The sequence below is a fragment of the Scyliorhinus torazame genome, chromosome 14 (assembly GCF_047496885.1).
Source record: "Scyliorhinus torazame isolate Kashiwa2021f chromosome 14, sScyTor2.1, whole genome shotgun sequence".
Classification (NCBI taxonomy): Eukaryota; Metazoa; Chordata; class Chondrichthyes; order Carcharhiniformes; family Scyliorhinidae; genus Scyliorhinus; species Scyliorhinus torazame.
In genome coordinates, this window is record NC_092720.1 from 192,068,920 (window position 1) to 192,093,024 (window position 24,105).

Consider the following 24,105-nt stretch of genomic DNA (forward strand, 5'->3'; position numbering starts at 1 on the left):
GGGACTTTAACTTCCCCCTTATTCGTTGGTAATCTGTTACAGCCAGGGGCTCGGATAAAGGACAATTTGTTAGATGTGTCCAGGAGGGCTGTTTGATTCAGTATGTTAATAATCCAACCAGGGAGGGGGCCATGCCAGACTTGGTATCGGGGAAAGAACCAGGCTAAGTGACTGATCTTTCAGTGGGAGCATTTCGGCATTACCCACCATAATTCCATAAGATTTCGGCTCGCTGATGAGAGTGCTTAGTTGGGCGAGGGTCAATTACATCCCAATCACGCAGGCGCTGGCGAATGTGGATTGGGAGCGGTTAATTGAGGGCTCATCCATGGCTGACATGTGGGAGACTTTTGAAGGCCAGTTAATTGAAGTGCAGGGCAGGCATGTCCCGAATACCGTAAGGATACCAATGACAACATTCGGGAACCATGGATGACGAGGGAAACTGTAAGTTTAGTGAAAAAGGAAGCAATCGCTAGGTCTAAAAACTAACAGTCCTAGAGGATTACAGTGAAATAAGGAAGGAACTTAAAAGTGGAATTAGGAGGGCTAAATGGAGTCATGAAATGTCTTCAGCAAGCATGGTCATGGAGAATCCTTTTATGCATATATTCGGAGCCAGAGGGTAGCAAGAGAAATAGTAAGCCTATTCAAGAACAATAGAGGGAAGTTATGCGTAGAACCACAGGTAGTGGGTGAAATACTTAATGAGTACTTTGTACTTGCATTCACCAGGGAGAAGGACATGATGGACGTTGAGTTCAGGGATAGATGTGTGAACGCTCGAGAGAACGTAAGTATATCAAAGAAGTATGCTAAATTGCAGTAAAATAGACAAGCCCCCCGGTGCCGGACAGGATTTATCCCAGGTCACTGCTGGAGGCAAGGATAGAAATAGCTAAGGCCTTAACAGATATCTTAACATCCTCTTGGACCACAAGCGAGGTTGCGTAGACTGGATAATAGCCAATATTGTTCCCATGTTCCAGAAAAGAAGCTGCGATAATCCAGTAAATTTCAGTCTGGTGAGCCTGACATCAGTGGTGGTGAGGCTTTTGCATAAGCTAATGAGGTGCGGGATACATGCACATTTGGACGAAAATGGTCTAGTTAGTGATAGGCAGCATGGATTTGTCCACGGAAGATCATGCCTCACCGACTTGATTAAGTCTTTTGAAGAGGTGAGAAAGAATATTGATGAGGGACGGGCTGCAGATATAATTTATACACACTTCATTAAGGCGTTTAACAAGATTCCTCATGGCAGACTGGTACAAAAGGTAAAATCCCGTGGATTTTGGGCTGGGCTGCCGAGATTGATACATATCTGGCATGGTTCTGGAAGAGAGAGATAGCGGTGGAAGGGCATTTTTCTGAACGGAGAATAGTGGCGAATGGGTCTCTGCACAATTAAAGCACAATTAAAGCTCATGACATTGGGGTAATATATTGGCGTGGATAGAGAATTGCTTGGCAGAGAGCGGGAATAAACGACTCCTTTTCAACATGGCAGGCAGTGACTATTGGTGTATCGCAGGATTCAGTGCTGGAACGCCAGCTGTTTACATTAATGATTTGGACGAAGGAATTGCATGGAATATTTCTAAATTTGCAGACTACACTAAGCTGGGCGCCCGTGTGCTGTGAGGAGAATGCAAAGAAGGCTTCAGGGTGACTTGGACAGGTTGGGTCAGTCGGCAAATACTTGGAAAATGCAATATAATGTGGGTGAATGAATGCGAGATTATCCACATTGCTGGCAAAAACAGAAATGGTAGGGCAGCGCGGTGGAACAGTGGATAGCACTGCTGCCTCAGTTGTCCCGGGTTCAAACCGGCTGTGGGTCGCTGTCCGTGTGGAGTTTGCACTTTTTCCCCTTGTTTGCGTGGGTTTCACCACCACAACTCCAAGCTATGCAGGGTAGGTGGATTGGCCATGTTAAATTACACCTTCAAGAAAAAAAATGAATTGGGTACTCTAAATTTAAAAACAAGAAACAGAAATGGAGATTATTATCTGAATGGTGGCAGAAATAATAATCGGAAAAGGGGAAGTGCAACGAGACCTGGGTGGACCTATGGCGGAAGGTTGCCATGCAAGTACAGCAGGTGGTGAGGAAAGCTCATGGCATGCTGGCCTTCATAGCGAGTGAATTTGAGTATAGGAGCAGGGATGTCTTGCTGCAATTATAAAGGGCTTCGGTGAGATCACACCTTGAGTACTGTTTGCAGTTTCGAACTCCTAGTATTCCAGCGAATAGTACTCCAGCGAAGGTTCACGAGACTAATTCCTGGAATGGCAGGACTGACATATAAAGAATAACTGGGTCGACTGGGCTTGGGTTCATTGGAGTTTGAAGAATGAGCGGCGATCTCATAGACATATAAATCCTGATGGGACTGGACAGTATAGGTGCACGAAGAAAGTTCCCGATGTTGGCGACTTCGAGAAATAGGGGTCACAGCCGAAGAATAAGAATTGAGCCATTCAAGACTGAGGTAATGAAGAACTTCTTCGCTCAGAGAGTCGTGAAGTTGTGGAAATCTTAGAAAGCTGTTGAAGCCAGTTCGTTGGATATATTCAAAAGGGAGCTGGACCTGGCCCTTGTGCCGAAATGGATCAAGGGGCATGGAGCGAATGCGGGAGTCGGATACTGAATTTGTATGATCAGCCATGATCATAGTCTATGTACAGTCTATAAAGAGGCCATTTAGCCTATCGAGTCTGTACCGACCATTTGAAAGGCCATCCATTCCCCGTCATATCACTCTAGCCCTACCTAAACCTTGGGGACAGGGGCAATAAGCATGGCCAACCCACCTCACACACATCTTTGGGCTGTGGGGGGAAACCGGAGTACATGGAGAAACCCCATTCATACACGGAAAGCATGTGCAAACTCCATCCAGACAGTCACCAGAGGTCAGAATCGGACCCTGGTCCCTGGCTCTGTGAGGCATTTGGGCTAACCACTGTGCCACGGTGCCGTGCTCATGCAGAATCGAAGGGCTGAATGGCCTACTCCTGCAACGTTGTTCTATGTTTCTATATTTTGATGTTTCTATGTTTCTATGCGTCTTTGTTTCCATGTTTCTATGTTTCTTTGTTTCTGTGTTTCTATGCTTCTATGTTTCAGTGTTTCCATTTTTCCATGTTAATGGAAACCAAAGCAGTAGGTTAGCACGTGGAGAGGTGGTGTCAAGTACAGTGAAATTGATGAAAAAAAGGTAAAGGGAAGAAGAAGTCAGGCGATGTTATTAATGGCGATGTTGGGATTAAGAAATAAGGTAAAATAACTTGCATAAGGGCACCTTACCTGAATGCTGGAAGCATTCCAAAGAATGTAAATGATTTGGCGGCTCAAATCATTGCTAATATGTATGATTTTGTGGCCATTACAGCGATATGGTTGCAGGGTGGTCACGACTGGGAGTTAAGTATGAAGGACTATCAGATTATTCGGAAGGACAGACAGGAAGTTAAGTGAGGTGCTGTAGCTCTGATATTTAAAGATGACATCAGAGTGGTAGTGAGAGCTGATCTGGGTTCTGTGGCGAAAACTTTGGAAACCATTTGGGTGAACATTAGAAATAATAAGACTTAGTCCAAAGGCCACCAAATTTAAACTTCATGGTTGGGCGGTCAATACATAAAGAAATAACTGATGCATGTAAAAATGTTATGGCAATTATGAAGTAAGGTTTTAACCAGGTCGGTCAACGCAGCCTTGAGGTGGAGTTCATAGAATGTATCCACGATAGTTTCGTTAAACAGTATGCAATGGAACCTGCGAGGGATCAAGCTGTCCGAGATCTGATGCTGTGTAATGATACAGGAACAATGAATGATCCCATTGTTAGGGACGATCTAGGCAGCAGCGATCATGGTATGGTTGAATTTAATGTACAGATGGAGGGTGCGAAGATAAAAGCCAATGCTTTTAAAAGTTTATTGGATAAACATATGGATGATAATGGCATAGTGTAGGTTAGATGGCCTTTGTTTCGGTGCAACATCGTGGGCCGAAGGGCCTGTACTGCGCTGTATTGTTCTATGTTCTATGTTCTAAAGTCTTGTTCAAAAACAAAGGAGACTATAATGGGATGGGAGAAGGGTTGGCTAAGGTAGACTGGGAGCAAATAATTTATGGAGGGACAATTGAGGAAAACTGGAGGACTTTTAAAGTCGTTTTTCATACAGTGCTCAGCAAAACCATATGCCAGTGAAAAGGAAGGACTGGAGGAAAAGGAATAATCTGCGATGGATATCTAAGGAAATAAAGGAGTGTGTCAAAGAAAATACATACATGTTGGCAAATAGTAGTGGGGAACTAGGGAATTATTAATCTTTAAAGGTCAACAGAAAGCCACGAAAAAAGCTGGAATGAAAAGTAGGATGGATTATGAGTGTGAGATAGCTCAGAATATAAAAACTGATAGCAAAGGTTTCTACAAATATATTAAGCGAAAATGAGTGCATAAGTTAAACATTGGTGCTTTAGAGGATGAGAAGGGGAATTGAATAATGTGAAATGAGGAAAGGGCCGAGACTTGAAAAAGTATTTTGTATCGGTCTTCACAGTCGAAGACACAAATAAAATGCCATTGAAGGAGGCTATGGCAGATGAGAACCTAAAAACGATCATTGTCACTAAGGAGGTAATGTTCGGCAAGCGAATGGGGCTAAAGGTAAACAAGTCTCCTTGCCCTGATGGAATGCACCCCAGGGTACTAAAATAGATGGCGTAGGAAATAGCAAATATGCGCGTGGTAATTTATCAAAATTCGCTGGACTTCTGGGCGGTTCGGGCAGATTGGAAAATAGCAAATGTGATGTCACTGTTTAATAACGTAGTAGACAAAAGGCAGGTATCTATAGGCATGTTTGGCTAACTTCTGTAATTGAGAAATGTTTGAATCTATCATCGAAGAAGAAATAGCGAGAGATCTGGGGAGAAAATGTCCCAGTGAGCAGATGCATCATGGATTCATGAACGACAGGTCATGTTTATCTAGCTTATTGCAATTATTTGAGGACATGACGAGCGCAGTGGACAACGGTGAACAATTGGATGTGGTGTCTTTGGGTATTTGGGTTTCCGAAGGCATTAGATAAGATTCCGCACAAAAGCCTGCATGAGATAAAGGTGCACAGCGTTACGGGTGATGTATCAGCGTGTAAAGAGGATTTGTTAACTGGCAGAAAGCAAAGAGTGGGGAAAAATTGGCGTTTTTCTGATTGGAAATCAGTGGCTAGTGGTTTGTCTGAGTGATCAGCTTTGGGCCCGCCATTGGTTACAGTTTACATAGATGATTTGGAGATGGGAACCAAGTGTAATGTGTCAAAGTTCGCAGATGACACTGCCATGAGTGGTAGAGTAAAGTTTGCAGAGGACACTGAAAGCCTGCAGAGAGATATAAATAGTTTAAGTGAGCGGCAAGGGTCTGGCAGAAAAAGTACAATGTTGGTAAATGTAAGGTCATCTATTTTTGTTGCAATGACAGCAAAATGGGCTCTTATTTTAACAATTGTGGAAGCTGCTGTGCAGAGAGACCAGGGTGTTCGGCATGAATCGCAAAACGTTGTTTTGCAGGTGGAACAGATATCTAAGGAGGCAACATAAACCGAGCCCTACATTGCTAGAGGGACGGAGTTTAATAACAGCGGGGTTATGTTGCAGCTGTGTAGGGTGCTAGTGAGGCCACAGCTGGAATACTGTGTACAGTTCTGGACTCCTTACTTAAGAAAGGATGTGGAGATGGCGGCATTGGACTGGGGTTTACACAGTAAGAATTGTTACAACACCCAACAGGTTTGTTTCGAATCACTAGCTGTCGGAGCACAGCTCCTTCCTCTGGTGAGTGACCTGATTCACCGGAGGAAGGAGCTGTGCTCCGAATGATTCGAAACAAACCTATTGGACTTTAACCTGGTGTTGTAACAATTATTACTGTTAAGAAAGTATGTACTGGCACTGGGGGGGGGGGGGGGGGCAGTTAGGGGAGGGGTTAGGGGGTGCAGATGAGATGTAGGTTGATTCCGGTGTTGAGAGGATTGGCTTATGAGGAGAGACTGTGTAGACTGGGACTATAGTCATCCGAATTTAGAATACTGTTGGGTGATCTCAGCAGAACATATGTAGTTATGAAGGGAATAGTTAAGATGGAAGCAGGGAGGTTATTTCACTGGTGGGTGGAACTAGAACTAGGGGGCACAATCTTAAAATATAGGGACGCTAATTTAGCACCAAGTTGAGAAGGAACCTGGTCACCCAAACGGTTATAAATCTGTGGAATTCGCTGCCCAGTGAAATTGTTGACGTTGCACCCCGATTGCCTTGATGATCAAAACCTTTCTGACACAGATTTGAATATTTTAAATGTCTCAGTCTTCATTGCTCTCAGGGTAGGAAATTTCCCTGGAAAAACCCGGAGGAGCTCTATTCAGAAGATCACCGTAATATCTGCCATAAATTCAAAATTCCTTATATTAAGGAGTGTCATCTAGCTCGGTGTTTCCCAAAAATAAACCATCTTTCTCCCTTGAGACATGGAAAGTCCACTCAGAATCCATCATTTTACAATAAGAGCACCACTCATTCTTTTTAACTCAAAGGAACATAGGCCTAACGTGCTCCATCTTTACCCAGAAGACAATTTCCTCAACTGAGGAACTGACCAAGTGAACTTTCCCGCAACTGCTTCAGGGGTGACAAAAAAGTATTAATTCACTGTTTCACATAGCTGGAATGGCATTTAGATTGGGTACCGAGTTGAAAAATTGTTGCTCGTTATCCCAATAGCTTATTTGGTGTCAGTTACAATACTTAACGCCTTAAGACTTGCCAAGCAATGCACAGAATGAATATCTGAAGCGACAGTGCCATGTAGCTCAAATCAAATTAAATCGTTTATCATATTATGAATATGAAACATTAATTGCCTAAAATGAAACATTTCCCCCTGAAAAATATCCGCATAAACATTTACCGATGTCTTTCTGAATGAGAGCTTTGTCTGTCAAAAAGGAATATAACCGCTCATGAAGCATTATGTGTTCACAAATATATTTTGTTGCAAATATGGCGAATGGACAGAATGGTTTGAGTAGCTATAAAAATAATTTCTAATGTCACAAGTAGACGTACATTAACACTGCAATGAAGTTACTGTGAAAAGTCCCTAGTTGCCACATTCCAGCGCCTGTTCGGGTACACTGAGGGAGAATTCAAAATGTCCACATTATCTAACAGCACGTCTTTCGGGACATCTGGGAGGAAACCGGGGCACGCGGAGGGAACCCACGCAGACACAGAGAGAATGTGCAGACTCCACACAGACAGTGACCCAAGCCGGGAATCGTACCTGCGACCCTGGAGCTGTGAAGCGATCGTGCTAACCACTTTAGTATCATGTTGACCATCGCGAGGTCTTTATACTCAAAAATGGAAAGTTAACAGGCTGAACTAAGAACTTTAAAAGTTTTCCCGAGCAAGTAGACTTTGCTTTATGACATTCCCGCGCACTTAAAAAAGCTTTTCTTTAAATAAATGCCTGATTTCTTTCTCACCTTTCTCAGCTAGAGCTGAATCAATCGTGTTGCTTTCTAAAAGAAAAGTGAGATACTTTATGATGTGCTTCCTTGTGTTCTCCCAGTACTTTTAGGCTGCAACGAAAGTTAATTTTAAGACATCTTCATGAACAAAAATGAACAATCTCCGATCGGAGAAACTTCAAGGACAATCAGTACTAATATTTAAAATATCAGTACTGCAGAGTTTCTGCATTGTAAGAACAAGGGAAACAAACTTCGACGAGTGCATTATTTGTTGGCACGAAAACAACTTTAATTACTGAAAACAAAGTTGTTTTGTTTTAGGTCGCGATGCTGAAACGTGTTGCTTTTGTGTGAATCATAGAATCAAAGAGCTTTACAATAGAGGAGTCAATTATCCCTGCTGGACGACTAGCAGTGCAATTTAATTGGAGCGTAAGACAAGGGCAGCACTGTAGCATTGTGGATAGCACAATTGCTTCACAGCTCCAGGGTCCCAGGTTCGATTCCGGCTTGGGTCACTGTCTGTGCGGAATCTGCACATCCTCCCCATGTGTGCGTGGGTTTCCAGCGGGTGCTCCGGTTTCCTCCCACAGTCCAAAGATGTGCAGGTTAAGTGGATTGGCCATCATAAATTGCCCTTAATATCCAAAATTGCCCTTAGTGTTGGGTGGGGTCACTGGGTTATGGGGATAGGGGGAGGTGTTGACCTTGGGTAGGGTGCTCTTTCCAATAGCCGGTGCAGACTCGATGGGCCGAATGGCCTCCTTTTGCACTGTAAATTCTATGATATCTATGATAACTCTTGGCATTTAATCTCGTTGGTTACACCAATTGAGCTGTATGTTAATATTCGTTTTAAACGTTATGACGGTTTCAGGCAGCAAGCTGCGGTGCGGATCTCCACCGCACTTCTACTGCCGAAACAAATTCCCTTAACCTCCAGCCTATTACTATAGTCTATTTGCCATGTGTCTTGATCCCTCGTAAAAGGCCTCGTGAAAGGATAATAGCGCCTCCCTCTTCACTGTATCTGGACAGTGCAGAATGTTCTAAACTTCAAACAGCCTCTTCCCAGCCCGCTGTTGTCCAATGAAGACAAGCCGAGAATTACTGAGAAATTGACATTGTCTTGCACTCATCATCACAGGTACAAACATGTCAAATATCAAAGGGAAAACAATATATCCTACATTAGGAAAGGTTGCTGAATACTTGACAAGTCTACTCTGAATGATCCAGACGTTGCCATGGAGAATGGACCAGGATGCAATGTCCCTCATTCTTTTATTTAATTCAACAGAAGAGCAATGCCTGGATATTCTCCTTGCGCCTCCAAAGGCCCCTGCCTTTGAATAAAATTAGATTCAACCAAGCATAATTGAGTCACATTATGAGACCAAATGATAACATTAAATTGGCTGTGGGTGCAATTATTAGTGCACTCGGAATTTTAAAAGTATTTTAAAATTGATTTTCATTTATATTACAACAAAAAAGAAACAAAAATAAAACGCAGGTAACATATACAGGAACATGGGGCATATTAGCTAGCAAATCCAAACGATCCGGGAACTACAGGCCGGTGAGCCTTACTTCAGTGGTAGGGAAATTACTGGAGAGAATTTTTCGAGACAGGATCTACTCCCATTTGGAAGCAAATGGACGTATTAGTGAGAGGCAGCACGGTTTTGTGAAGGGGAGGTCGTGTCTCACTAACTTGATAGAGTTTTTCGAGGAGGTCACTAAGATGATTGATGCAGGTAGGGCAGTAGATGTTGTCTATATGGACTTCAGTAAGGCCTTTGACAAGGTCCCTCATGATAGACTAGTACAAAAGGTGAAGTCACACGGGATCAGGGGTGAACTGGCAAGGTGGATACAGAACTGGCTAGGCCATAGAAGGCAGAGGGTAGCAATGGAGGGATGCTTTTCTAATTGGAGGGCTGTGACCAGTGGTGTTCCACAGGGATCAGTGCTGGGACCTTTGCTCTTTGTAGTATATATAAATGATTTGGAGGAAAATGTAACTGGTCTGATTAGTAAGTTTGCAGACGACACAAAGGTTGGTGGAATTGCGGATAGCGATGAGGACTGTCTGAGGATACAGCAGGATTTAGATTGTCTGGAGACTTGGGCGGAGAGATGGCAGATGGAGTTTAATCCGGACAAATGTGAGGTAATGCATTTTGGAAGGGCTAATGCATGTAGGGAATATACAGTGAATGGTAGAACCCTCAAGAGTATTGAAAGTCAAAGAGATCTAGGAGTACAGGTCCACAGGTCATTGAAAGGGGCAACACAGGTGGAGAAGGTAGTGAAGAAGGCGTACGGCATGCTTGCCTTCATTGGCCGGGGCATTGAGTATAAGAATTGGCAAGTCATGTTGCAGCTGTATAGAACCTTAGTTAGGCCACACTTGGAGTATAGTGTTCAATTCTGGTCGCCACACTACCAGAAGGATGTGGAGGCTTTAGAGAGGGTGCAGAAGAGATTTACCAGAATGTTGCCTGGTATGGAGGGCATAAGCTATGAGGAGCGAAGGAATAAACTCTGTTTGTTCTCACTGGAACGAAGGAGGTTGAGGGGCGACCTGATAGAGGTATACAAAATTATGAGGGGCATAGACAGAGTGGATAGTCAGAGGCTTTTCCCCAGGGTAGAGGGGTCAATTACTAGGGGGCATAGGTTTAAGGTGAGAGGGGCAAGGTTTAGAGTAGATGTACGAGGCAAGTTTTTTACGCAGAGGGTAGTGAGTGCCTGGAACTCACTACCGGAGGAGGTAGTTGAAGCAGGGACGATAGGGACATTCAAGGGGCATCTTGACAAATATATGAATAGGATGGGAATAGAAGGATACGGACCCAGGAAGTGTAGAAGATTGTAGTTTAGTCGGGCAGTATGGTCGGCACGGGCTTGGAGGGCCGAAAGGCCTGTTCCTGTGCTGTACATTTCTTTGTTCTTTGTTCTTTGTTGATCGGTTACAACAACCATACGATAAACTACGTACAGGCTTCCCAATTCTATTAAAACACACTGGGGGTATAGTCGAGGCAACAAGGGCGTGACCTATTGAAAGCCGCGACGATACAAATGCTGTCCCCCCTACTCAGGCCCCTTTAAACTCCTTGCGCTTTCCCCCCCCCCCCCCCCCCCCTGTATTATGCCCTCTCACTTCCCCTGTTTTTGCCATGTCTTGGTCACCCCTCCTCCCTGACTCTCCTCCCTGCTTGCACCCCCCTCCTGGGCCCATATGTTGCTGGTTACGAATAGGTCCTCGAAGAGGCTGATGAATTGCTTCCATGTATTGTGTCAGTCTTTTTCCGATCCAGGAATCGCAAATTTTATTTTGTCCAATTTGAAGAATTCAGGTTGGTCGGACAGTACGTCCGTGGATATGGCTGGTGCTAGTGATCTGCAGCTGAACAGGAGCCTCTGGCAGGCGTTCAGGGGGGGGGGGGGGGGGCAAAGGCTATGGCGTCTGCCCCTCTCCCCATAATGAGCTCTGCCTATTCCACCATGAAGACTGCCACCAGCGGGCATGACTCCACCATCAGCACCACAATCCTGGACATAGATTCGAAAATGTCGGTCCAGTAGCTGAAACGTTTGGGGAAGGATCAGAATATGGAGGTGTAGTTGTCTGGGGCTCCCTGGCATCATTCACCTTCGACCTCCACCACCAGGAAGTACCCGCGCATACGTGTTCTGGTCAAGATCGCCCTGTGCATTACCTTGAGCTGCATTAGGCTTAGCTCTGTGCATGTGGAGGGAAAGTTCGCCTTGTGTACAGCTGCCGTTCAGAGTCCTGCCCCAATCTCTATGCATAGTTCTTCCTCCCACCTTTCCCAACGGGGCTCTTAACCCCTCTGACAATCATCCACACATAAAAACGCAGTTACCATCCCGAAATTCGCTGGAGGCTTGCAGTCTTTCCAGTTTGTGTCCGGGTAGTTGTGGTCTCCTTGTGGAGGAGGTTCCTCAGTTGTGCGTATCAGAAGTCGTGCTCTTTCAGAAACTGGCGCCTTTCTGTAAGCACTCCAGGGCTGCTACTCTACCATCGTTGCACCGGTCTCCTACTGTCTGTACACCCTCGCCCTGTCCCGCATTCTGAAGGAGGTGTCACTTGTAGTCGAGATTAATTTGTGGTTTTTGCCGACGGGGCCCGTAGGGGACATTGCCCCAACATTTAAATGATGCTTGTGCTGGTTCGGGGTCCTTAACATGGCAACTATCACCGGGTTCCTCGAGTATTTTTCTGGGGGAAATGGGAGTGTGGCCATGGCAGTGCTCGCAGGGCCGTCGCCATATAACAGGTATTTTCCATACGCACCCATTCTGCCTCTGGCTCTCATACTCGCCCACCTACCCTTCCTCTATTTGCCATCCAGTGGAAAAATAGACGGTTCGGCAGCGCCATTCCCCATACACCTGCTTCTCAGTTGGACACTTTTATAGATATTGGGTTTACTCCCTTCCGCACAAACGCCATGATTATTGTATCTATCTTGGTCAAAGAGGCCTTGGGGATGAAGATCGGGAGTCTCTCTTTACCCCTTCCACCTCCACAGGTTCTACTTATGGATCCATGTCCTGTCGTGGGCTGTGAGTATACTCAAATAGCAGAACTTGATTTGGGCCAGTTTTAACCACAGTGTCCCCGCTCTTGTTCTCCCCGCTCAGGATTCTCAGGGAATCATAACACTTACAGTGCAGAACGAGGCCATTCGGCCTGTTTGAAAGAGCACCCTACCCAATCCCATACCACCACCCTATCCCCATAACCCAGTATCCCGACCCACCACTAAGGACAATTTTGGACATTAAGGGCAATTTTGGCATGACCAATCCATCTAACCTACACATCTTTGGACTGTGGAGGAAACCGGAGCATCCGGAGTAAACCCACACACACACGGGGAGAACGTGCAGACTCCACACAGACAGCGAACCAAGCCGGGAATCGAACCTGGGACACTGGAGCTGTGAAGCAATTGTGCTAAACACCGTGCTGCCCTGGCTGAAAGATTTCGCTCTTGCTCTAAGTGTGTAACCCAATGATGCTGCTAACTCCATTCGGACCTGCCTTATTCCTGCCATGCTGGCTAGGAGGGTTGCGACGTAGCGTACCAGATGATTCTCATAAAGTGAGCTCTGTGCTCTCTTTTTCCCCTTTGGAGAATGGCGTTTCCTCCCATTCGACGACCTAAGGGCGATATCTAGTGCGCCATTTCCAGGCAAATAGCTGCGGGTAGTATGGCCATCCACACGTCGTGCCGCTCTGCAGGCGGAAGTATTCATAGTTGGTCGCTTCTATCTCTATATTTACTGCTGTACAGTAGTTGCACCCATTGAGTGAATCCTGGCCCAAACCCAAACTGTTCCAGTATCTCCATGAGGTACTTCCATGCGACTCTGCCGATGGCCTTTTCTGTGTCTAGGGAGATGAACACATCTGGTGTCTCCTTCATGGATGCCGTTATAATCATGTTCAGCAGGCGTCTGATGTTCGGCTTTAGCTCTTTGCCCTTGATAACCCAATCTCCCTTTATTCGCAGTCCTTTTTTCCCTTTCGAATTGCTTTCAGAGTACATTTGAAGTAATGTTCATGGAAACATCGGCTGACAGACACTAACGGTCTCCACGCTTCTTTCCTTGAGATTTCTATCCGATAACACCGAGCCCATTCTTTCAGCGATATTGTAAGTGGGGTGGCATGGTGGCACAATGCTTAGCACTGTTGTCTCACAGCACCACACAGCCGGTTCAGTTCCAGCCTTGCATGCTTGTCTGTGTGGAGTTTGCACATTCTCCACGTGTCCGCCTGGGTTTCCTCCGAGTGCTTCATTTTCCTGCCACAGTTGAAAGATCTGCAGGTTAGGTGGATTGGCCATGCTACATTGGCCCTTAGTGCCCAATCGTTTCGATGCTGTTCAGGGAATAGGGTAGATATGAGGGCCTAGGCTCTTTCCGAGGGTCCGCACAGATTCGATGGGCCGAATGGCCTCCTTCTGCATTGTAGGGATTCCATAAAAAATTCCCGTAGCTGTTTTATAACGAGTGTAACAGGTATTTCATTTTAACAGATTTTAACTGCAGCCGCACATTTAAATATTTACTTGCGAGTTAGTCAACAATCATTTTGCATGATCGACTTTTGTAACCAGTATTGTGTGGAGAATTGTGTTGACGATCTGCGAGTAATGCATTCTCGGTTGGCTTTGAGATTATGTAATGGATAATTAATACGCAAAATCTTAGCCATTTGGAGTTGTGAAACGCGGGTTTCAAAAGTAGTGGACAAAGATGCTGATCCATTGTGGAGCCCAGTTAGCACAACTAACTTGGAAGTAGGGAGAGTAACGCAAAGGGGCAGATTCAGTCCGTGCTGTGCTAAGAGCTAACGTTTTCTGCATGGCCAAGATGATCAGATTATTTGGCATGTTTCTGTTACATTTAACTTGATTGGTGGATTCAGCAAGGCTTTTTTACTGACTTCGTCCTTCGAGGACAAGCAATTTGTGGAGAAGGTGGCCTAGTGGTATTATTGCTAGACCAGTAATAGAGATACTCAGGAGAATGATCTGGGGACCCGGATTCGAATTCCACCATGGAAGATGATGGAATTTAAATTTAATAATATATCTGGAATTAAAAATCTAACGATCACCATGAAACATTGTCGATTATTTGCCCTTTAGGGAAGAAATCTGCCATCCTTACCCGGTCTCGCCGACATGTGACTCCAGACCCGCAGCAATGTGGTTAACTTTTAAATGCCCTCTCAAATGGCCCAGCAAGCTACTCAGGTGTACTCAACCAGTACGAAAACAAAAAAAATGAATGAAGCCGGATGATTCACGCAGCATCGAACCAGCCTCCGGCAACCACAACAGCAAACTCAGCACTGCCGATCCTGTAAAGAACTTCTCACTAACATCTGGGGGCTGTTCCAAAGTTGGGAGAGTTGTCTCACAGGCTAGTTAAAGAACAGCCTGACATAGTCATTCTTACAGAATCATACCTTACGGACAATGTCTCAGACACCTCTATCACATTCCTGGGCACGTCTTGTCTCACCGGCAGGACAGACTCAGCAGAGGTGGCCGAACAGGAAAACAAACGAGAGAGACTCGGCCTGCGACTGCTCAGCATTTACTCTGGACCCCTTGAAGTCTCATGGCTTCAGGTTAAACGTTGGCAAGGAAACCCCCTGCTGATGACCACGCACTGGGCACCTGCAACTGATGAATCAATACTCCTTCATGTTGAGCACAATTTGAAGGTAGCACTGAGGGTGTCAAGGACGCAGAATATGCCCTGGGTGGGGGAACTTCAATGCCCATCACCAAGACTGGCTCGAAATGGAGCATGCCGGTTCAAAACGACATAGCTGCTAGACTGGGACTGCAGCAGGGGGTGATAGAACCAACATTTTAATTTTTAAATAAATTTAGAGTACCCAATTCGTTTTTTCCAATTAAGGGGCAATTTAGCGTGGCCAATCCACCTAACCTGCACATCTTTGGGTTGTGGGGGCAAAACCCACGCAAACAAGGGGAGAATGTGCAAACTCCAGACGAGCAGTGACCCAGAGCCGGGATCAAACCTGGGACCTCAGCGCCGTGAGGCAGCAGGGCTAACCCACTGCGCCACCGTGCTGCCCTTGAGAGAACCAACATGAGGGGAAAGCATACTTGACCACGTCCTCACCGATGTGTCTGCTACAGATGCGTCCGTCCATGACACTACCGGTAGAAGTGACCACCCCACAGCAACTTGTGGAGACAAAGTCCCATCTTCACACTGAGGATACCCTCCATCGTGCCGTGTGGCACTACAATCGTGCTAAATGGACAGAGTACGAAGAGATCCAATAACTAAAAACTGGGCACCCATGAGGCGCCGAGGGCCATCAGCAGCAGCAACTCACCCACAATCTGCAAACTCATGGCCCGGCATGTCCTCCACTGTACCATTACCAACAAGCCAGGGAATCAACCCTGGTTCAATGAAGAATGCATAAGTGCATCACAGCAGCAGCATCAGGCATATCGAGAAATAAGATGCCGAGCAGGTAAAGCTACAACACAGGACTACTTGTGTGTCAGTAGCATCCGTAGGAACTAATAGACAGAGCTAAGCGATTCCACAATGATCGCACCAGATCAAAGCTCTGTCGTCCTGCCACTTCCAGCCGTGAATAGTGGTGGACAATTAAACAACTCACTGGAGGAGGAAGCCACATAAATATCCCCATCCTCAATTATAGAGGAGCCTTGCACATATGTGCAAAACACAAGGCTGAGGCATTCGCAACAATCTTCAGCCAGAAGTGACGAGTGGATGATCCTTCACGGTCTTCTCCAGAGGTCCCCAACATCACAAATATCAGTCTTCAGCCAATACGATTATGTTCACGTGATATCAATAAACGACTGAAGGCACTGGATGCTGCAAAGGCTTTGTGCCTTGACAATATCCCAGCAATAGTATTGAATATTTGTGGTCTGGAACCTGCCACAGCCATAGCCAGGCTGTTCCAGTACAGCTACAATACTGGCATCTACTAGGCAATGCGGAAAGTTGCCCAGATGTGTCCTGTGCACAAGAAACAGGGCAAATCCAACCCAGGCATTTACCGCCCGATCAGTCTGCTCTCCACCATGATTCGCAAAGTGATGGAAGGAGTCATCACAGTGCTATCAAGCAGCACATACTCAACAATAACCTGCTCATGGACGCTCAATTTGGAATCCAACAGGATCACTCAGCTCCTCACTTCATTACAGCGTTAGTTCAAATATGGATAATAGAGCTGAATACAAGAGGGGTGGCGAGACTGACTGCCCTTGACATCAAGGCAGCACTTGACCGAGTTGGGCATCAATAATTCCTAATAAAACTTGAGTCAATTGGATCAAAGGGAAAACTGTCCGTTGAATGGAGTCAACCTGGCACAATAGAAGATCTTTGTGGTGGATGGAGGTCAATAATCTTAACTGCAGGATATCACTGCAGGAGTTCCTCAAGGTAGTGTCCTAGGCCAACGATCTTCATTTGCTTCATCAGTAACCTCCCGTCCTTCATGTCAGAAGTGGGGATGTTTTCAGATGACTGCACAATGTTCAGCACCATGTGTGCCTCCTCTGATGATGAAGCAGTCCATGTCCAAATGCAGCAAGAACTGGACTATATGCAGACTTCGGCTGACAGGTGGCAAATTACATTCGTGCCACACAAGTGTCAGGCAATGTCCATCTCTTAGAAGAGAGGATTTAACCACAGCCGCTTGACATTCAATGGCATTACCATCGATGAATCCCCCACAATAAACATCCTGTGGGTTACCATTGATCAGAAAGTGAACTGGACTCGCTACATTAATACAGTGGCTACCAGGGCAGTTCAAAGACTAAGGCGAGTAACGCACCTCTTGACCCCCACAAGGCCTGCCCACCATCTACAAGGCACAAGTCAGTGGGAAGCACGGTAGCACAAGTGGATAGCACTGTAGATTCACAGCGCCAGAGTCCCAGGTTCGGTTCCCCGCTGGCTCACTGTCTGTGCGGAGTCTGCACGTTCTGCCCGTGTCTGCGTGGGTTTCCTCCAGGTGATCCGGTTACCTTCCACAGTCCAAGGACGTGCAGGTTATGGCTACGATAAATTGCCTTTAGTGACGAAAAAGATGAGGAGGGGTTATTGGGTTACGGGGATAAGGTGGAAGTGAGGGCTTAAGTGGGTCGGTGCAGACTCGATGGGCCGAAAGGCCTGCTTCTGCACTGCATGTTCTAAGTCAGGAGTGTAATGGAATACTCTCCACTTGCATAGATGAGTGCCGCTCCAAAAACTCTCAAGAAACTCGACAGCATCCGGACAATTGACCCCGCTTGGTGCTCCCCCTTCCTCAACATTCAACCCCTTCACCTCCGGCGAACATTGGCAGCCCTGTGCAGTAACTCACCAAGTTTCCTTAGAAAACATGTTCCAAACCTACGACCGATACCACCTGTAAGTAGAAGAGCTGTAGATACGTGGGAACCCCACCACCTGGAGGTTCCCCTCCAAGTCATTCACGATCCTGACGAGTGAATATATCGCCGCTCCTTCAGTGTTACTGGGGAAAAATCCTGCAATTCTCTCCCAAATGTCATACGGGTTTACTGCCGCGGTTCAAGGAGGCAACTCACCACCACCTTCTGAAGGGGAACCATGGACGGCCAATAAATGCTGGCCTAACCAGCGACTCCCACACCCCGTGAATAAGTAAAAATGTTATTGCGCGCTGCACTGTAAACTCACTCGTGCTTCACAAATTCACGGCGCTTTTAATTGATGTCACAAGGCCCGGTTTACTTGAGCAAATTAGTCTTTTGCTTGTCTCCTCCGACCGGGGCCCCATCCATTTCAATGCCAACCTCAAAATGGGGAAATATTGCATATAATAGAAACATGGTCTTCGCAGGCTTTTCGCCGTGCTCACAATATCTGTGGACGGCAGGTGACTTCACACTGATCAAAAGAGAATGGAGAATTATGCATTTTGTGTCTCGAAACACATAATTCACGAGCAGAGCGGTTAACACACAGCATTTTAAACTGGCTTCAGGAAGCCATGGACAGTTGTTGGAGCCAACACTATCGGCTCACCGCTTCTTCCTCCATGCTGCGAAAATGAATCCAGCACCTGCTCGCTACGACGCAGCATCGCTCACTGAGAGACACCACGTGTTCCAAATGATCGTTTGAACGTGCCTAAAACGAAAATATCCAGCGCCGGTGTCAAACTAAACACCAAATGTTGCCATCAGGACGCAATGGTCTGAATTACTCCAGCGTACCACGGTAGTTGCTTGGACTTGCACTAGTTGCAGTCGACGGAGCCCGTGCGCTCCGACGTTTTCATATGCGCCATTTTCTGTCAGCCATTTTCATTTCGAAACGCCTTCTGCGAACCTTAACGCCCCGTGCCCTGCCAATTTACTGGCCATCACAGATTATTATGCCATTGCTTTTCTTGCCGCTACATTCCAGATCTCTCGCCCATTCTCCTCAAAACATGAAGAGGCAATCTCAGATCGTAAGACATGCCTTGAGGTGTGGATTGTTCACGGTGTCTCGTTCTCACCCGAGCCGGAGTGCTGCCTGATCTCCCTGTAGTGCAGTTCGGAGTTTTCATCTATTAATTGCCTTCGGTTTTAGCCTGAAACTCAACAATCCTCCCAAATGTGCAAATATTCACTCATCTTACCGTGCGTGACAAGGTACTTACTCTCAGTCTCTCTTGCATTCTTGTATTAGCGAGGGGCAGGACGGTTTTGTGAGGGGGACGTCCTGTCTCATTAACCTGATAGAGTTTTTCGAGGAGGTCACAAAGATGATTGATGCAGGCAGGGCATTGGATGTTGTCTATACGGACTTCAGTAAGGCCTTTGACAAGGTCCCTCATGGCAGACTGGTACAATAGATGAAGTCACACGGGATCAGGGGTGAGCTGGCAAGAAGGATACGGAACTGGTAAGGTCATAGGAGGCAGAGAGTAGCAATGGAAGGCTGCTTTTCTGATTGGAGGGCTGTGACAAGTGATATTCCGCAGAGATCAGTACTGGGACCTTTGCTGTTCGCAGTATATATAAATGATTTGGAGGAAAATGTAACTGGTCCGATTAGTAAGTTTGTGGATAACACAAAGTTTGGTGGAACTGCGGACTGTCAGAGGCTACAGCAGGATTTAGATCGTTTGCAGGCTTGGGCGGAGAGATGGCAAATGGAGATTAATCCGGAAAAATTTGAGGTGATGCAGTTTGGAAGGTCTAATGCAGGTAGGGAATATACAGTGAAAGGTAGAACCGTCAAGAGTATTGACAGGGAGATCGAGCTGTACAGGTCCACAGGTCACTGAAAGTGGCAACACAGGTGGAGAAGGTAGTCAAGGTGGCATACGGCATGCTTGCCTTCATTGGCCGGGGCATTGAGTACAGAAATTGGCAAGTCATGTTGCAACTGTATAGAACCTTACTTAGGCCACACTTGGAGTATAGTGTTCAATTCTGGTCGCCACACTACCAGAAGGATGTGGAGGCTTTGGAGAGGGTGCAGGAGAGATTTGCCAGGACGTTGTCTGGTAAGCAGGGCATTAGCTACGAGGAGAAGTTGAATAAACTCAGTTTGTTCTCACTGGAACGTCGGAGGTTGAGGGGCGACTTGTTCGAGGTTTACAAAATTATGAGGGGCATAGACAGAGTCCATAGTCAGAGGCCTTTTCCCAGGGTAGAGGGGTCAATTACTATGGGGGCAGATTTAAGGTGCGAGGGGCAAGATTTGGAGGAGATGTACGAGGTAAGTCTTTTACACAGAGGGTAGAAGTGCCTGGAACTCGCTTCCGGAGGGGGTGGTGGAAGCAGGGGCGACAGTGACGCTTAAAGGGCACCACGTATCTTGACAAATACATGAATAGGATGGGAATAAAGGCACATCGATTCCGGAAGAGTAGAAGATTTTAGTTGAGACGGGCAGCATGGTCGGCACAGGCTTGGAGGGCCGAAGGTCCTGTTCCTGTGCTGTACTTTTCTTTGTTCTTTGTTTTTTGTTCAGTCACTGTGTCTAAATCTTCCTTCCTTTGCACAGCGAGTCGCTGCCGCATATTGACACCATTTACCCCATAGAAATATAACAGAAAATGCAAAATCGCTTTTAGTTGCCTGCTTAACACTCTCAGGTGGCTGCCATCCGCCAACGTGTTCCAGGTTGACGAGCTCTTTACGATTTTCCATGCGGACGGATCGACGTCGGGGAGCCGATTTGGCACGGTGCAGTAAGATTTTGAAAAGCCCAGTCCTCCCCAAAACCATAGCCACTGGACGAGTAAAGTTCCACCTGTAATTTCTACAGTATCACTTTATCCAACAAGAACATTTAAGGTCACGCATCTTCAATGAATGGAGACGAAATTAGGCCGTTGTTTGAATCAGCTTTCACCAGGTTGCCTGCAAGCACCCACAGAAAATCTTCCCCAGTTCGCTTCTGCATTTCTACAATAAGATTTCGACGTAAACGGAGAATGTTACAACAAAAGTGCATGATTCAAGTGCTTGAAATAAATATCTAAAATCAAGCACTATTATTCTCAGAGAAACGGTAAGCTAATATGTCATGAAATGGTCACAAAATAATTGATTTCGCCTTGAATGTTTGATTAGCAACATATTAATACTTACGTATACTTTTCATACTCTCCTTCAAATAGTCCAGCTCTTAAAAGCGAATCGGAAATACATTATGTTGCTTTGTTTCACTTTGATAGTTCGGAATATCTGCCCAGAAACAACAAATACCAACAGAAAAGAGCTGCGAAACCCACGCAATCAGCAGCGGCATCCCAAACGAATTGTAGCATTGCGTCAATTTCCTGCCGTTATGTTCGCGTGGTGCTAATACAGAGTATAGGATATTGATACTTTTCTGGGTATCATTGTATTTCAGTTGCGACCTGCAGCATGTAATTGGCATTGTACGATTCACAACAATGGCAAAACTAGGATTGCAGAATAATTAATAGAGGAACGACGATGGTTGCAGAGTAAGGAAGAAAGAACAGTAAAATCATTAAGATGAAGAACACGCTAAATTTATTAAACATACATTTAATAACTTGAATCTTGGTATCAACTGATAAATAGAGATAAACATCTCCATTATACTTTTAGAGTTAAAGGAACAAAATGGACACCTTTCTCTTGTAGATTGAATATTTTTTCTGGTGAAGTGTAAACAGAAAATATGAATGCTCAGAATTGTAACATTATTGTCCAAACTAACATGAACTGAATTTCAACAAACTCGCATATAATGGAATAAGTTTAACGGTATAATTTACAGCTACTAAAATAATTTTATGCTTCAAGGTTATGCCGAGACAGAAAACAATGCCCTGATTTTCTCACTTGCATGCCGTGCAATGTTAATTTAAAGCGCCATCAGATATCCATGTGAGTGTTCACAAATAGTAAAGTAAATTAGACCGATTTGTTTAGCTCACCTCGTTCAGCCAGATTGTCAATGATGCTTTGAAACGCTGGAAGACAAATACGAAATTCGAATTATAATTTTCGAAGCTAATTCAGTTTCTTTTAACGTTTGGTGTTTTGTTTTGTTCTTAGATTATACGAAATTTTCTAGAGTTCAAAAGATATCACATGCTGTACTGAAGCCAGTCTATCTATTTGCAAATGTGCCCTTTAAATTTGGTGTTTTAGCTTGGCAGCAAAGAATCACCCATCACTGAAAAACTGTCCCATTGCACGACATGGAGATTTTATTTTTATTTTCCACAAGATTGTGAAATTGAAAATTCATTTAATTTTGTTCCTCAGCACTCAAGTAGCATAATTTAAGTGGTTACATCTTGGGAAGTGTGGATGTCCAAAGGGATCTAGGTGGCCTTCCATAACATTTAATGAAAGTGGAGAGGCAGGTGCAAGCACTTCTGAATATAAATGGCATGCTGGACTTCATAGTCAATACACCAGCATTAGGCATATCTTAATGCAGTTAGAAGAGCTTTGGTGAGACAAGACATGGATTATTGTTTGCAGTTATGGTCTCGTTGCTGAAAAAAACGATATACCTGCCATCGAAGGAGTGCAGCAGAGGTTTAATAAGCTAATATCGGAGTTGGCAGGACTGCCCTGTGAGCAGAGATTGGTTCGACTGGACCTTCATTCCATGCATATAGAAGGCGCAGGGGAAACCAAATTGAAAGGAATACAATTTAAACAGGACTGGACAGGCGAGATACAGGGCGGATGGTTTCCCTGGCTGGGAAAACAAGGACCAGGGCATGGAGATTAGATATATATATAATGGCATCGACGTATATGGGGAGAACGCGGGGAAATGACATTGATATAGAGGATCAGCCATGATCTTATTGAATTACGGAGCAGTTTCGAAGGGCCAAATAGCCTACTCCTGTTCCTAGTTTTAAAGGTTCAATTTTTAGTACTTTGATCTTTTCTATTCTAATTGGCTGATCAAGGCATTAGATTGATGAGAAGGTCAATCGATGAACACTTCACGTTTCAATTAGCGTTCTATCACGACATAAGCATTTCTCCAAGCAATTGTGAACTTTAAATTGTATTAAAAAAAGAATGTCTTCTCAGATTGAGAACGATGCCAACAAATGTGGAATGAGTTTCTTCATGGTTGCCGCTCGTTTAATTAATTTCAGAGCAGGCAGAAATTGTTCTGGTTGGAAAGTTGCTTTATTTTAAAGTACCTTTCTCTTTTTCAGCAAGAATGCTTTCTAATAGGGAAACAAAAAATATTGAAAATTGAACAAATACACATATAATATATGGTTAGTTGCACAAGATTGAAATTTAATTCCAATTTCTGCATTGAGAACTGGGTTTCCAGCCAGAATAACATTTGAATATTACAGCTATTATACAGGCACACTTTCTGAGAAAATCTAAAACCTAGGACAATTCTGAAAAATATTATAACGTGGAAAATCACGTCGAAACCAGAGCAATATGTTTTTACTGTCCAAATTTTCTTTAGATCTTACCCGTATTTTTTAAACTTTCCAGCAGATTTTCGATTTCTGTAATTTAGAATTCGATAATTTTATCAATTATTTTCACTTTCTAAATTTCTATTACCATTGAAAGATATTAAAAGTAGTGCGGACTTCAGATGGTCCAAAGTTATTGCCCCTGTGCACTAAATATAATTCACTATTGTGTTATGGAAATTAAAATCAGGCATATTGAACGGCAGACTCCCGTCTACAGCACTGATTTCAGTTCTGGACAGGCATTGAAAAGACTAATTCGCCTTTCGAAGTTGCTCGAAAAGTCAGTTTTACTTTCAAACCAGTTGCTAAAATACGCACTGAACGTACTGGATAAAAACGTCGTGCTAGTTCTGTAAAGTGTGCCCATCCATCAGCCCCTAAACCATGTAATTCTGCTAGTTTTTTGCCCAAGTGATGAAAGTCATTATTTTCCTCTTTGAAAGATAAAACTAATTGGCGTTCACATTCCATGTTTTTTTCCCCCTGAAACATTTATGTAAGGCTTATTAAAACGGCAAACAACGTTATAAGTATGTCAGTTATTGAGGTGCTCCCAAAATATATTCAGACAAAGGTTAACTTTATAAGCTCGGGTAAAGAGTTTTTTTTTAATGCTGCAGAAATTATTGAAATGCTGAGTTATGCTGGAATGCAGCTCAGGTATCAATGCATGAAAAAGTTCCGTAATCGGCTGGCTTCATTACTGGTGTTCTTGAAATTGATGCAACTTCTGTTCAGTCAGTCTTCTCGGTTATCCTGCCCCAGGATTCTTATTTAATCTCTCGAATAATGTGAAGATATTTCATCAATGTTTTAAATTGAAGCCATTGCATTAACAATTTTGTCTATGCTCAGTGTCACGTAAAAATGATCCCATGTGAGATGTGCCAATCTCACCGGCATATTAACGAACATGCCTTAATGCATCTGTCTTCGTAACTATATTGACTAAAACAAATATGTTAATA

General features: G+C 44.7%; 1 protein-coding gene across 1 annotated transcript in view; it reads right to left on the reverse strand.

The window, feature by feature from the left end:
• The window catches only part of LOC140389103 (uncharacterized), a 383,180-nt gene that overhangs the window by 340,332 nt on the left and 18,743 nt on the right, over positions 1-24,105 (reverse strand). The window contains exons 3-9 of the mRNA XM_072473262.1: positions 23,129-23,164; positions 22,835-22,861; positions 21,593-21,628; positions 21,284-21,310; positions 20,772-20,807; positions 7,570-7,605; positions 6,990-7,016 (exon numbers count right to left, since the gene is read on the reverse strand). Of these exons, the coding sequence (XP_072329363.1) occupies positions 6,990-7,016; positions 7,570-7,605; positions 20,772-20,807; positions 21,284-21,310; positions 21,593-21,628; positions 22,835-22,861; positions 23,129-23,164 (225 nt within the window). The remainder of the gene's footprint in view (positions 1-6,989; positions 7,017-7,569; positions 7,606-20,771; positions 20,808-21,283; positions 21,311-21,592; positions 21,629-22,834; positions 22,862-23,128; positions 23,165-24,105) is intronic.